Genomic DNA, 13514 nt, shown 5'->3' on the forward strand with positions numbered 1-13514 from the left:
GGGCAGTCATAGGCTGTTTAGATCTAAAACACAAGGGTAGTATTTATGAAGAAATCTTAGCTTCATCAAGTATTTGAAAAGTGCTTGACAAGGTTCTCATATCTTTTTGAGGTCCTTAAATCACCCTTCTTCTTCAGGCTGGAAGTGTTAAAAAAGAAAAAAAAAAAAATCTTAGGATGGTAGCATTGCTGAAGATTGATGTAAATTATTGAAGGCCTTCAATAAATACTTTTCAAATGCTTCCTGATTCTGTAGACTGCTTTAAAGGGTGGTTTGGTGGTGTTTAAACATTTTGATAATATTTGGTGTCCATTTTATCTTTTTATATTGTTGGCAATAATACAGTATACTGATAGTTTGTGACTCATCCAAATGATAAGTAGGCAGCTTCAGCAAACTGAAGGGATAGCACATTCAGCTTAGATTTTGAAGAAAAGGTTTGAATCTGGAACTGAATGAACCAAAATGTTCGTCATAAACAAAGCTTATTCCAAATTAGGGATACGCCGATACTGAGTATTTTCATGAGTACTCGTAATTGTGAAAATACTCCCGGTTTCCCACACCGCTCCTGTGGGAACTCAGACTATGACAAGTCTGGGTTGACACAGGAGCAGTGGGAAGGCTGCATGCAATTTGGACAGGAATCGCATTCCTGTTCAAATCGCATGCTGATCTTTGCGGTGCAATTTGCGTCCATTAATGCAAATCACACCGCATGTGATTTGAACCAGGAATGTGATTCCTGTCCAAATTGCATGAAGTTTCACCACTGCTCCTGTGTCAACCCAGACTTGTCCGAGTTCACACAGGAGCGGTGCGGGAAACCTCCCTGCAGGCATCCCAGGCTGAGGGATTTGAAATCTCCCCCCCAGTTTATTTCCTCTCCTTGCAGCGGTGACTGTTCAGGCTAGACGGCATCTGATGCGAGTACTTAACCGAAAGTATTGGTGTACTCGTATTTAACGAGAAAAAACTATATCCGTGCATCCATAATCCAAATATAAAATGAGTTCAAACACCAGCAACTTGTTTAAACCAGATGACAAACGTTGCTGTGCTGCTATGTTATAACACTATTCCAGACAACTCCCCATATCCAGAGTGCTTCTACATTGTATCTATTTTTCAGATACAGATGCATTTTGTTTTAAATTTGTTTGGAATAATCTTCATTTTGGACTCGAATGATTCAGTGTGGCACTTCAATTCCAGATCCAAATATTTGAATCAATTATTTACAGTCTAAGAGTAAAAATGCCCATATGTTTAGGGTCTTAACAAATGGAACTGTGGCCAATCCATATTGTGTAGTGAGACATTGTCCATTAGTTGAATTTACATCAGATCACAGTTGGCTGCCGTGTTAGACATATGAGGGGCGTTCAAGTCAAACCAGGACTTTTGAGATTATATGATAAAAGAACAAATTTCAAGGAGTGGAAACTGCATTTATTTTTTTACATACTCCCCTGCTACATTTATACACTTATCCCAGCGTTTAATACCTAGAAAGCTTCCGCATAGAAAGATTAGTCAGTACACCTGAACCATCCTAGGACGGCGCTTCAATTCATCATCAATCCTGAAATGCTGACCTCCAAGAAAGAGCCAATTCACACGTGTGGTGCGGATTAAAGCTCAGGTTTCACAGCTAATTGATACAGTAGTTGTTCAGTGGTTCATGTCAGGTTTACATCCAGTTCAGGACAGGATTCGGTCAGGATTTTATCCTGTTAACAAATATGCAGTTTAGAAACAGTTCCCATAGAAGTCAGTAGCCTGCAATCCGCATCTGAACCTGAAGGCACTGCTCAGAAATCATACATGACTTTTTTAAACCGCACTGAATCCGCACCGCCAGTGCACTGGACATATGTGAACAGGCACCATAGGAAGAAATGTTTTTTCACATCATGCAGATTGGATGCGGTTCAAACTGCATCCAATCTGCATATACAGTATCTCACAGAAGTGAGTACACCCCTCAGATTTTTTGTAAATATTTTATCTTTTCATGTGACAACATTGAAGAAATGACACGTTGCTACAATGTAAAGTAGTGAGTGTACAGCTTGTATAACAGTGTAAATTTGCTGTCCCCTCAAAATAACTCAACACACAGCCATTAATGTCTAAACCACTGGCAACAAAAGTGAGTACACCCGTAAGTGAAAATGTCCAAATAGGGCCCAAAGTGTCAATTTGTGTTATTTTCCAGCACTGTCTTAACCATCTTGGGCATGGAGTTCACCAGAGCATCACAGGTTGCCACTGGAGTCCTCTTCCACTCCTCCATGACGACATCACGGAGCTGGTGGATGTTATAAACCTTGTGCTCCTCCACCTTCCGTTTGAGGATGCCACACAGATGCTCAATAGGGTTTAGGTCTGGAGACATGCTTGGCCAGTCCATCACCTTTACCCTCAGCTTCTTCAGCAAGGCAGTGGTTGTCTTGGAGGTGTGTTTGGGGTCGTTATGTTGGAATACTGCCCTGCGGCCCAGTCTCCGAAGGGAGGGGATCATGCTCTGTTTCAGTATGTCACAGTACATGTTGGCATTCATGGTTCCCTCAATGAACTGTAGCTCCCCAGTGCTGGCCAGCACTCATGCAGCCCCAGACCATGACAATCCTGCCACCATACTTGACTGTAGGCAAGACATACTTGTCTTTGTACTTACCTGGTTGCCACCACACACGCTTGACACCATCTGAACCAAACAAGTTTACCTTGGTCTCATCAGACCACAGGACATGGTTCCAGTAATCCATGTCCTTAGTCTGCTTGTCTTCAGCAAACTCTTTATGGGCTTTCTTGTGCATCTACTTTAGAAGAGGCTTCCTTCTGGGACGACAGCCATGCAGACCAATTTTGATACAGTGTGCGGCGTATGGTCTGAGCACTGACAGGCTGACCCCCCCCCCAACCCTTTAACCTTTGCAGCAATGCTGGCAGCACTCATACGTCTATTTTCCAAAGACAACCTCTGGATATGATGCTGAGCACGTGCACTCAACTTCTTTGGTCGACCATGGCGAGGCCTGTTCTGAGTGGAACCTGTCCTGTTAAACTGCTGTATGGTCTTGGTCACTGTACTGCAGCTCAGTTTCACGGTCTTGGAAATCTTCTTATAGCCTAAGCCATCTTTATGTAGAGCAACAATTCTTTTTTTCAGATCCTCAGAGTTCTTTGCCATGAGGTGCCATGTTGAACTTCCAGTGACCAGTATGAGAGATTGAGAGCGATTTAACACCAAATTTAACACACCTGCTCTCCATTCACACCGGAGACCGTGTAATACTAACGAGTCACATGACACCGAGGAGGGGAAATGGCTAATTTGGACATTTTCACTTAGGGGGAAACTTACTTTTGTCGACAGCGGTTTAGACATTAATGGCTGTGTGAGTTATTTTGAGGGGACCGCAAATTTACACTGTTATACAAGCTGTACACTCACTACTTTACATTGTAGCAAAGTGTAATTTCTTCAGTGTTGTCACATGAAAAGATATAAAATATGTACAAAAATGTGAGGGGTGTACTCACTTCTGTGAGATACTGTATGTGAACCAGCACAAACTCTTTTAGGGGTACAGTTTCACAATCTGTTATGTGTCGATTATCCAGGATCAGACATTCCACACGCTGAATGTTCACAGGAATGACTGCTGTGGGCTGGGGGGTTGTCACTGATGGACAGACTGCCGTCTTTGAAACATTTGCATTATTCAAATGTGTTACTGCGGCTGAGTGTCTCATCTCCGTACTGTGCTTGAAATCTTATGTAGATAAGAAACTTTATCACCACATGGTGTACCATGCACACACCAACACTGATGCCTGCCATCTTGATTAACTGTCTCTGAACTGACCCCGATGTGCACCGCCTATCAGTAAGAGGACACACTTGTCACTTACTAATGCGTGTAGTAATGCTACGCTAGTATCCCTTTTTATACCTGTAAAATTAAAAGTCCCAGTTTGACTTGAACACCCCTCATATTTGTAAAATATTTCTGATTATCCTAAGACTTTGCAGTTTTACAAGTTCGTAATGTACATAATTTGCTAGGATGTTCCTTCAAGGTTCCTTAAAGGCAGCTGAGAAACCGACAAGTACAGAAAAGTGGAAATAAGAAAGTATTATCCTGAGTATTTTTGCATGTGGGTGAGATAAACATGTGCTGCTGTATTTGCACTTAATAGCTGTTTTTGATGCAGTGGCATAGCTCAGAGAAAAATAGCAGGGCTAATATTAAATTGCCCTTAAATTCTTATACTGTTATGTTCAGCTTAAAGTTAATGTACATGCTATAAAATGCGTTCTGTATTGCATTTTTCACCACCTTACCATAACATTAGGATCCCCCTTCCTATGTTTCACCTTCACTTGTACACTGCTTCATTCCACATGAATCATTCTAAACAAGGTGTTTACAAATGTCTTTTTTGAGTACAATCTATTAAAACACTTGTTAGGAGAGTCACCTTCATTGGTTTCAAATGGTAAAGCCCATCTGAACTATGTTTCAGCCAGCTAAATACTTTCCAAGTACATCAAAATAAACGATGTGTAAAGTGATGTTCAATGTCTTTAGAAAGCAGCCACAGCTTAATTAGGGAAGCTGGTCTCTGCCTCCATGCAACAGAGAGAGACCATTCCTCTCTATATGGAAACCGTGATCTCTCTGCAGAGGCCTGACACACTCCCTGCTAAGACAAAGCTGGCGCTTTGCAATCTGCAAAGATCATGCTCTTGCTGATTTGGACAGTGGTATCTTTGACTTAACAGGGGGAACGTATCCGACCTCTGTAGTTGAGGACCAGTTAAGTCCTTGCTGGTGGATCAAGGCTATTTACACCTTTTTATGCAAATCAAATACCACAGGGCAGAAAAGATGTCAGCAGTGTAATGGAACAAGGGTGGGTTTCCTGTTCAATGTACATTGGTTAAGCATTTCTTAGGAGATAGAAAAAAATGAGTCCACCCCTTTATGCCAAAAGTATTGCAGTCCGTGACGGTGGTGCCAAGTTTACCTATAACAACTGTACCCCTAAGGAGCCAATTAGACAGTAAAGGCATTCCTCTTGTCTCTACTGCTGATTTACTTTGCTTACTATTAGCTTACCTAACTGTGACTCCACTTTAATCCTGCCCTGAATATTAGTAGTTGGTGGAAGCCATATTGCTGCAGGGGATATAAAATTTCCTGCAAAGGGAGGAGTGGGTGACTTCGCTAAAGAGGGCTGGGAAGTTGCTGCTTACACCTCTACTTCACTTTTGTCCCATCTGCCTATATATTAACCATGTTCTATCCTAAAAAGATGTAGGTGTAAAATATATGAATATAGCAACAAGAAATATCTTAATCTGTTATCTGCTAAAAACACCAAAAATCATAAGGATCTGTTTGTTTTTACACAATTTTCTGCCAGAATTCAGATATTTTTCTAATGGGCTTTAATTGGAAAAAATAAGTTTGAATCATGGGTGAAAGTTGTGTGAATCTTGTGTGAAAACATTTTATAAATTAATTCCAAGGTTTAATTTCACTGTTGGAAACACACTTGCATGTTGTAGATGAGCCTTTCAGCTGCTACAATTTATATCTTTACCTACGATCTTTTGGACATTGCTGACCTGTTCTTCTACATCATGTTGATATAAAGGCTGTGAAGCAGTGTGAAGTGGAAGATGGTGTAATGAAATATTGATGCAGTGATTGTCTCTTTCTCCAGAGTCCATGGTGTTGCTGGGCTCCATTGACTGCTCTCAGCTGGTGTCTTTGTTGCGATTTCAGCTCAGCAGAAAGCGTCGCCTGCAGCAGCTGAGAGAGAGAGAGAATGGGGGAAGAAAAGAAACCGAGAGCACTGTACGATTTCAGGTAAATGATCAACATACTGTCATTCGTATGTCAGCACTGTAAATCAGTGCCTGCATTTGCTTCTTCTCTGTGTACTAAAGGAGTGGTATGCAACAGTCAGTAATGGGAAAAAAAAAGAAAACAAGTGATCCAGGTTACCCTACTAATGAAAGTGTTACACAAGCCAGCAATGCCTTAGTATAAATTTGCTTTTTGGTCTCACACAGTATATAGATGTGATTAGTAATACTAGCAACCTACTTTCAACTACATTTTCTTGCATCTGGGCCTGATATCTTATTGATTCTTTGTAAGTACTTTTTTATACCAAACCACCTCCAACACTCCTAACCATTGCTTTAGGAGATGTCCAGTTCAACGCTATGGCTGCTTATTGCAGAAGCACACTCAGCAAGGTAGAAAAACAATGTGAGGCTGTAAATACAGCCATGCTTGGGGCAAACCACAGTTGTCTTGGAGAGGTAGGTGTATAGGTGTTATATAGGTGTTTTTCATAATTGTGCTAAAGATGGTTTAATGCCCTGTGCATTAAAGTGCCCTTACTCTTTAAGTTGTATGTCTGGGCAAAAAATAAATAAATGCATATTTAGTACATATCTGCACTACTACGCATTTCTTCATATTTTATGCCTTTAAAATTACAAGTATAGTTATTTATTTATTTTTTTGAGAGGACAGCACTATTGTAAACAAAAAAATACCTAATGATCCTGTCAGAAATCCAATTTAACATCTGCTGTAACTTCTGTTGGCTGAAAACATTGCCTGTGTTACACTTTAATCCCAAGCAGTGTTGTCAGCCCTGTTGATCCCCTTTCACAGGGAGTAATAAAAGCGTTTTTCTCAACAGGAACGAAGTAAAGGAAGACATGTTGAGTCCTATTCTAGAAGGGAAGAGAGGGTGGTTTCTGTGAAATCTGAGAAACTCCATAAACCTCTTTTTATTCTCATTTTTCTTTATTTGTTTCATACACCAAATAACCTGCCACTGCAGATTATTATTCAGTCAAGATTTCTAATTGCTGCTGAGCTAGTCTCTGTACAGCAATAGTTTTGGAATATGTACCTAGACAAAAGATTGTTAGCCTAGTCTAAAATGTGACCTTCTGGCAGTGGACTCTGCAGTTTGGTGCTTTCCACCTTTATATACACTGTTGGCTAGCTGTAGGGTACTCTCTAGGTCCAGAGCTGTGACCTAGTCTGTTAAAACTCTCTGTGCAAATCTGTAGATGTAAAGATTTACTAGACCGTGGGCTCTGCATTGTGGCACTTCCCAGACCATTGTGTACAGTGTTCATTAGTTGCAGAGCACTGTCCATGTCCAAAGCCATGGCACAACCTTTTGGTGTACTACATCTCTGATGAATTAGTGATTAAAGCCATTCAGACTAAAGCACCAGAAACTACCTCACAATTACAACCATGGGGTGCCATTTCTTAACTGAGAGCACACACAGGTTCCGAGTTGTTTTCCCTCTGCTCAGCTAAGAGGAAGCATTGTCCCTCTGCTGCTTCTGCTTGATGAAAATTGTGGACAATCTGATCTCCTGTCTTGTTCCACTGCCTGCCTGCAGAGACTTGGTCACCTCCAGCTGTGTATGACACTCATCAGTAACTAACTGCTTTGGTGTGTGAGTTTGCAAGGCCTTGCCTCTGTTTGGGCCTAGTTGTTGTTTCACTGACCTGTACAAAATGCCTTTTCAGAGATGTTTTGACGATCGTTCCACTGCATCAGGGGTGACTTTGTCGCTCACTCTCCTACTGTTTCTGGGGGGTAAGTCACCAGTACCCCCAGAGGGAACCAATGCCTGTAACCTAGAACCTGGGACTCCTATTTCTTTGTAGCCATCTTAATTGGCAGCTTTTCTAAGTCCACTGAGTAAGTCTGAGACCCACAATATGCGTGCCACGGCCTTTTGCATACACTTTTTGTCAGACTATGCACATGAATTGCAGGAGTTTGCCTGTAGAAGCTTTAAACACACTGCCAACATCTGTAGCTGGATCTGATTTTGGCCGTACCAAGCCTTCATCTATCAGTGTTTCTGGGGCCCCATTACCGTCTCTGATTCAGAGTCCAGAGCCTTTACAACTACCTCTGTAGTGGCAGTATTTATAGAAGAAGGCAAAACTTTTTTTTTTTTGGCATTTTGGATAGATTAAGATAGGATTACAACCCCTGTCATTTTTTTTTTGCCATCTGTGTCCCAAAGGCGAGATTTCCCTTCACTTCTTGTCCCGTAATAAGAATCCCTCCTAAGTGAGGGAAACTAGGAATTTAGTGTTCCCATTGAAAGATTTCCCCTCTCTTACTGTTCTGTTCTTTCCTTTTTCTTTTTTTTTCCTTGTGGTAAAATTACCTAGTGCTAATGCCAGGTTTCACAGCACAGGTCTTAATCTTTCAGGTAGAGTTTGTACTATTTCTGCAATTGTATTCTCTCTGTGGCAGGTTTGACTTGTACTTATCACACCTCTTAAAATCTCTGGAGTGTTGGTTGAACACATTTTTTTCATCTAAACCCCACGTTTATGCAGAGGTTGTTAATCACCCTACCCTTTTTCTATGAAGGGCTTAGGAATAGTACTACTGCAAGTTTTTTTATGAGACACTGTTACAAGACAGGTAATATTTTTGTCATGGGTTGTCTTTTCCCTGAAGTCAAATCTCAATAAAACTAAACACTTGGCAAACTTGTAGGCTGCATTCTCACCTGAGCATCGCTTTTTTCAGTGTTTTATTGAGTTTGTTTGCACAGTTTGTAAGCTTTGGCATTTTTAATAGCCAATAGGGAAAAATATCATCTGTTTCATCATTATTTGCTAGGTTTTTAAGAAAAAGCTGATGGAAAAGCTATAAAAACTTAAAGTGTTATTAAACCTACAACAGTAGAATCAGTCTGTATATGCAGTAAAGCATGCGTGTTATACAGTACTTACTGTGGAACCTAAGCGGTTAATCCCCTGCATTTGTGTAAAAACGTCATTTGATCCTGACTTTTCTAGTCCTTCCAGTGTCCCCCTCTTATCTCCTGATAGGACATATCGTGTGGGGTCACTCTGAACATGCTCAGTTTGGTGTGTATTGTTAAGAGGGTTTTTTTTTTTTCTTGGGAGAGTTCATGTGATCAGCACTGTCCAGACAGAGGTCATAGGCCCTGCGTCCTCCTAGAGCAGAAGGAAAACTCCTCCTTCAAGCTTTAACCAGTGCTTGTCTGGACACTGATAGAAGTCACAAGACTGCTCTAACTGCTGATGAGAAAAGGTATTTAGCAGTTTATATTTACTGAAATAATTGCATTTTCATGTTCTGTGTACTGTGGGAGACCAGATATAGTGAATGCAGGGCCCTGGGTTTAGCAACACTTTAATGTATTACTATTCATTTATTATTCTTATTGTATATTTAGGCTTAGGGAGTTAAGGTTAGGAGTTAATTTGTATTTATTATTACATATTATGTATTTTATGCAACATTCATTTATTCAATCATTATTGTTGTTTTATTTTTACATTCTTTTCATTTGAGCAGAAAAACTCTCCAAAAACGCTTGACAATGCGCAAAAACGTGCGAATCGCACATTTCCATTAATTTCTATGGCATTAAAAAAGAGCAAAAAAGCTCCAGAACTTTTGTGAGCTTTAGGCGACTCGGAGTAGAAGTGTAAACCATCTCCATTGAGAATTTTTTTTTTTTTTTCTCCTCTAGCGTTTTGGGAGCTTCAAGCTACAAATTACTCTGGTGTAAGGCACCAAAAGCAGAAGTCAAGGGTTAGGGTTAGCCTACTGAGCTTCTAGCAGCTCGCCATTGGATCGTTACTACCTTTCCTGCAGTTGTCCAAATGTATTGTGGCTTGCAGTTTCTTGCCTGTGGCCAGAGAAATCTCTTACCTGCTCAGTGGGATTGGATTTTTAGGGCATCCTATTGTCGTCTGGCAGTGCGTTTGCATTTGTGAATGCAAAATCTTACTTTTTAACTAATAAATCAATTTTTTCACTTGGATATGTTTTGCGCTACTCTTTTACGTCATTTTCTCAATGTTTTTGGAGCTTCTTCTCTCCAGTCTAGGGTTGGCTGCCTCATCCTTCTGTAGTTTTGTGATGGTTAATTCATGTTTAATCACAGGACTACCTCTGCCATTTTATAATATTACATACAGTGTCTTGTAAAAGTAATAATACACCTTGAAATTGTCCACATTTTGTCATGTTACAACCAAAAATGTAAATGTATTTTATTGGGATTTTATGTGACAGACCAACACAAATTGGCAAATTATTATGAAGTGTAAGGAAAATGATAAATGGTTTTCAACATTTTTTACAAATATCTGAAAAGTGTGGCGTGCATTTGTATTCAGCCCCCTTTACTCTGATACCCCTATCTAAAATCTAGTGGAGCCAGTTGCCTTCAGAAGTCACCTAATTAGTAAATAATGTCTACCTGTGTGTTATTTAATCTCAGTGTAAATACAGCTGTTCTGTGAAGCCCCCAGAGGTTTGTTGGAGAACATTATTTAACAAACAGCATCTTGAAGGTCAAGGAACATACCAGACAGGTCAGAGATAAAATTGTGGAGAAGTTTGAAGCAGGGTTAGGTTATACAAAAATATCCCAAGCTTTGAACATCTCATGAAGCACTGTTCAATCCATCTTCTGAAAATGGAAGGACTATAGCACAACTGCAAACCTATCAAGACATGGCTGTCCACCTAAACTGACACGCCGAGCAAGGACGGCATTAATCAGAGAAGCAGGCAAGGCCATGGTAACTCTGGAGGAGCTGCAGACATCCACAGCACAGGTGGAAGAATATGTCCACAGGACAACTATTAGTTGTGCACTCCATAAATCTGGTCTTTATGGAAGAGTGGCAGGAAGAAAGCCATTGTTGAAAGAAAGCCATAAGAAGTCCCATTTGCAGTTTGCGAGAAGCCATGTGGGAGGAACAGAAAACGTAGAAGGTGCTCTGTCTGGTCAGATAAGACTAAAATTTAACTTTTTGTCTTAAAAGCAAAGTGCTGTGTGGCAGAAAACTAACACTGCACATCACCCTGAACACAGCATCCCCACCGTGAAACATGGTGGTGGCAGCATCATGTTGTTGGGATGCTTTTCTTCAGGGACAGGGAAGCTGGTCAGAGTTGATGGGAATGTGGATGGAGCAAAATACAGGGCAATCTTAGAAGAAAACCTGTTTGAGTCTGCAAAAGACTTGAGACTGGGGAAGAGGTTCACCTTCCAGCAGGACAATGACCCTAAACATACAGCCAGAGCTACAATGGAATGGTTAGATCAAAGTATATTCATGTGTTAGAATGGCCTAGTCAAAGTCCAGACCTAAAGCCAATTGAGAATAAATGGCAAGACTTGAAAATTGCTGTTCACAGATGCTCTCCATCCAATCTGACAGAGCATAATGTGCAAAGCTGGTAGAGACAAATCCAAAAAGACTTGCAGCTGTAATTGCAGTGAAAGGTGGTTCTATAAAGTATTGACTAAGGGGGGCTGAATACAAATGCACGCCACACTTTTCAGATATTTATTTGTAAAAAATGTTGAAAACCATTTATCATTTGCCTTCCACTTCACAATTATGTGGTGTTGGTCTATTACATAAAATCCCAATAAAATACATTTACGTTTTTGGTTGTAACATGACAAAATGTGGAAAATTTCAAGGGGTATGAATACTTTTTTCAAGGCACTGTACATGTAAATTTACGATTCTCTTTTTTTACCTTGGTGCTACAGAATGTTTTTTGTGAAAATATTCACTTTTCCTTTCTTCCGCCTTCAGTTCTTCACTAATCACCAGATGTGCACTCACTTATGTTTATGACCCACATAAAGTGCAAGGTCAAAAAATGCACAAGGCCCCTTTGATTGAATCTTCTCTTCCAGCAGGATGAACCTCTTATCCTTCACTCCTCCTGGTCACAGCATCAGAGAGAAAATAAATACTCCATGGCATTTACCCATTTAAAACAACCTTTATTGTCATCTACTTTTTAAAATAAAGCTCATGTTTTCTTGTGCATTTCATATAATCAAATAATTGATAGTTTGTGTTTATATTCAATTAGCAGCACAAAAAGTTTGCTTTAATTTATCAGAGCTTTTTTTGTCTAATGTAGATTATATTTGCAGCATTTTAGAGTCCCAAATGTTTGATATTGGTTTTCAGATTGCCACAGAGGAATCCACATTTTCTCCTCCCAAAGCCATGGAGGCGAAGAAGCCCCTGAAACCAGCTCTAAAACGTAACCAGAGTACCCTAACTGATTATTCCCAAGGTATTTAAGAAATATGCAGGTAAGTGTGTATTCTGGCAGGGAAAAAATATTGATTGATGTATGTTATTCTGTGTTTTCAGACGAATCTGATAATTCAGTAACAGCCTTGAAAAATATATTTTGTGCCAAAGATTTTAGTGAGGATGTGGAGGTAAGGCAACCTTTATAGAACGAAATGACTGTCGCATCACCTTTTATACATGTTCTCATAAATGTTATCTCACTCAGCCAATCTAATCTGCTTTTGTCACTGTGACGTTACTTACATACTAACGATTCCTTTGCTCTGCCATTTCATTGCATTGTTACTTACCATGCAGTCCTGCCATTTGTCTTCTATGTTTTTGCTAACATAAGTCTACCAAGACTCCTGCTCCCCCTTCAAAAGTTAAGCGCAAACGGATACGTCTGTGTCTAGGGGTAAGTGTGTAACTAATCTCTTCTATGTGCGTCTATAGTGCATTGTATGTATGCCAAGGTATAAAGGCATGATAATATTCACATCATCTTTGCGTGTATACTAATACATTTTACTAAACAAGGTTCACATGCATGGCTATTCCTGATTTTTTTTTTTTTTTTTTTTTTTAACTGTCAAATGTGTAAAAATAAAGCAAAGTAAAATTTCACGGAAAGTTTTATATTTGATCTGTGTCTATCTAGCCAAGTGCAGGCAAGCAGCAATGGGATTTCCAGTAAGGAATAACACTGATTTGGACCCCTGCGTGTATTTACCTTGAAGATTCTGCCACCCTCCCTCCCCTTCTAACTCCTTATTTCTGATGGGCATATCCTATATAGGGTCTTTGATTGTGGCTCCAGTGTTTGCTTGTGAATTTGCATTCACAGCTGGTCATAACCGTTAGGGTCCAGTCACACCATAGTGTTTTTTTCTGACAATTTTACTGCTCAGAAGTGTGCAAAAAGAACCAATTCATGCAATTCCAGGCATTAGTGCACACATGGTAATGTGTGTTGCCTGGGCTTTAATGTGTGTCGTGTTCAGGCATCCATTTGCTTGAATGGGCTGCCTAATGCACCAAAAAAGGTGCATATGCCATTTCTGACAGCACACCATAAAAGGCATTAGTGGTGCAACGCACATCCATTAGCAAAGTATGTTGCGGTGCCATTTTGGGTGAATAGCACCACATCGCACTGTAGAACGCACATGACATAAGTGCCTCCAGTTAGTGTTCCCTGCTGAATCTTTGTCCATCATAGTAGCGTTGCTTCCCTGTGAGGAGGAAGATGAAGAAGTGGAAGGTGAACCTTCAGCGTTTGAGAACTTCTCCTGGGTATGTGCTCAATTACCCTTGATCTCTCCC

The 13514-nt window shown here is 40.2% G+C and overlaps 1 protein-coding gene across 2 annotated transcripts in view; it reads left to right on the forward strand.

Moving 5' to 3' along the window:
- Positions 1–13514, forward strand: part of LOC149434759 (chloride channel protein 2-like) — a 224962-nt gene that overhangs the window by 155106 nt on the left and 56342 nt on the right. The window contains exons 14-17 of one of the 2 annotated variants that reach the window (XM_089663427.1): positions 5746–5891; positions 12078–12186; positions 12267–12337; positions 12544–12606. In XM_089663427.1, coding sequence (XP_089519553.1) covers positions 5746–5891; positions 12078–12186; positions 12267–12337; positions 12544–12606 — 389 coding nt within the window. The remainder of the gene's footprint in view (positions 1–5745; positions 5892–12077; positions 12187–12266; positions 12338–12543; positions 12607–13514) is intronic. The other variant, XM_089663428.1, reaches the window with a different exon arrangement.

This window comes from Staurois parvus, unplaced genomic scaffold, assembly GCF_062004578.1.
Source record: "Staurois parvus isolate SC_StPar_1 unplaced genomic scaffold, SC_StPar_1.0 ptg001686l, whole genome shotgun sequence".
NCBI lineage: Eukaryota > Metazoa > Chordata > Amphibia > Anura > Ranidae > Staurois > Staurois parvus.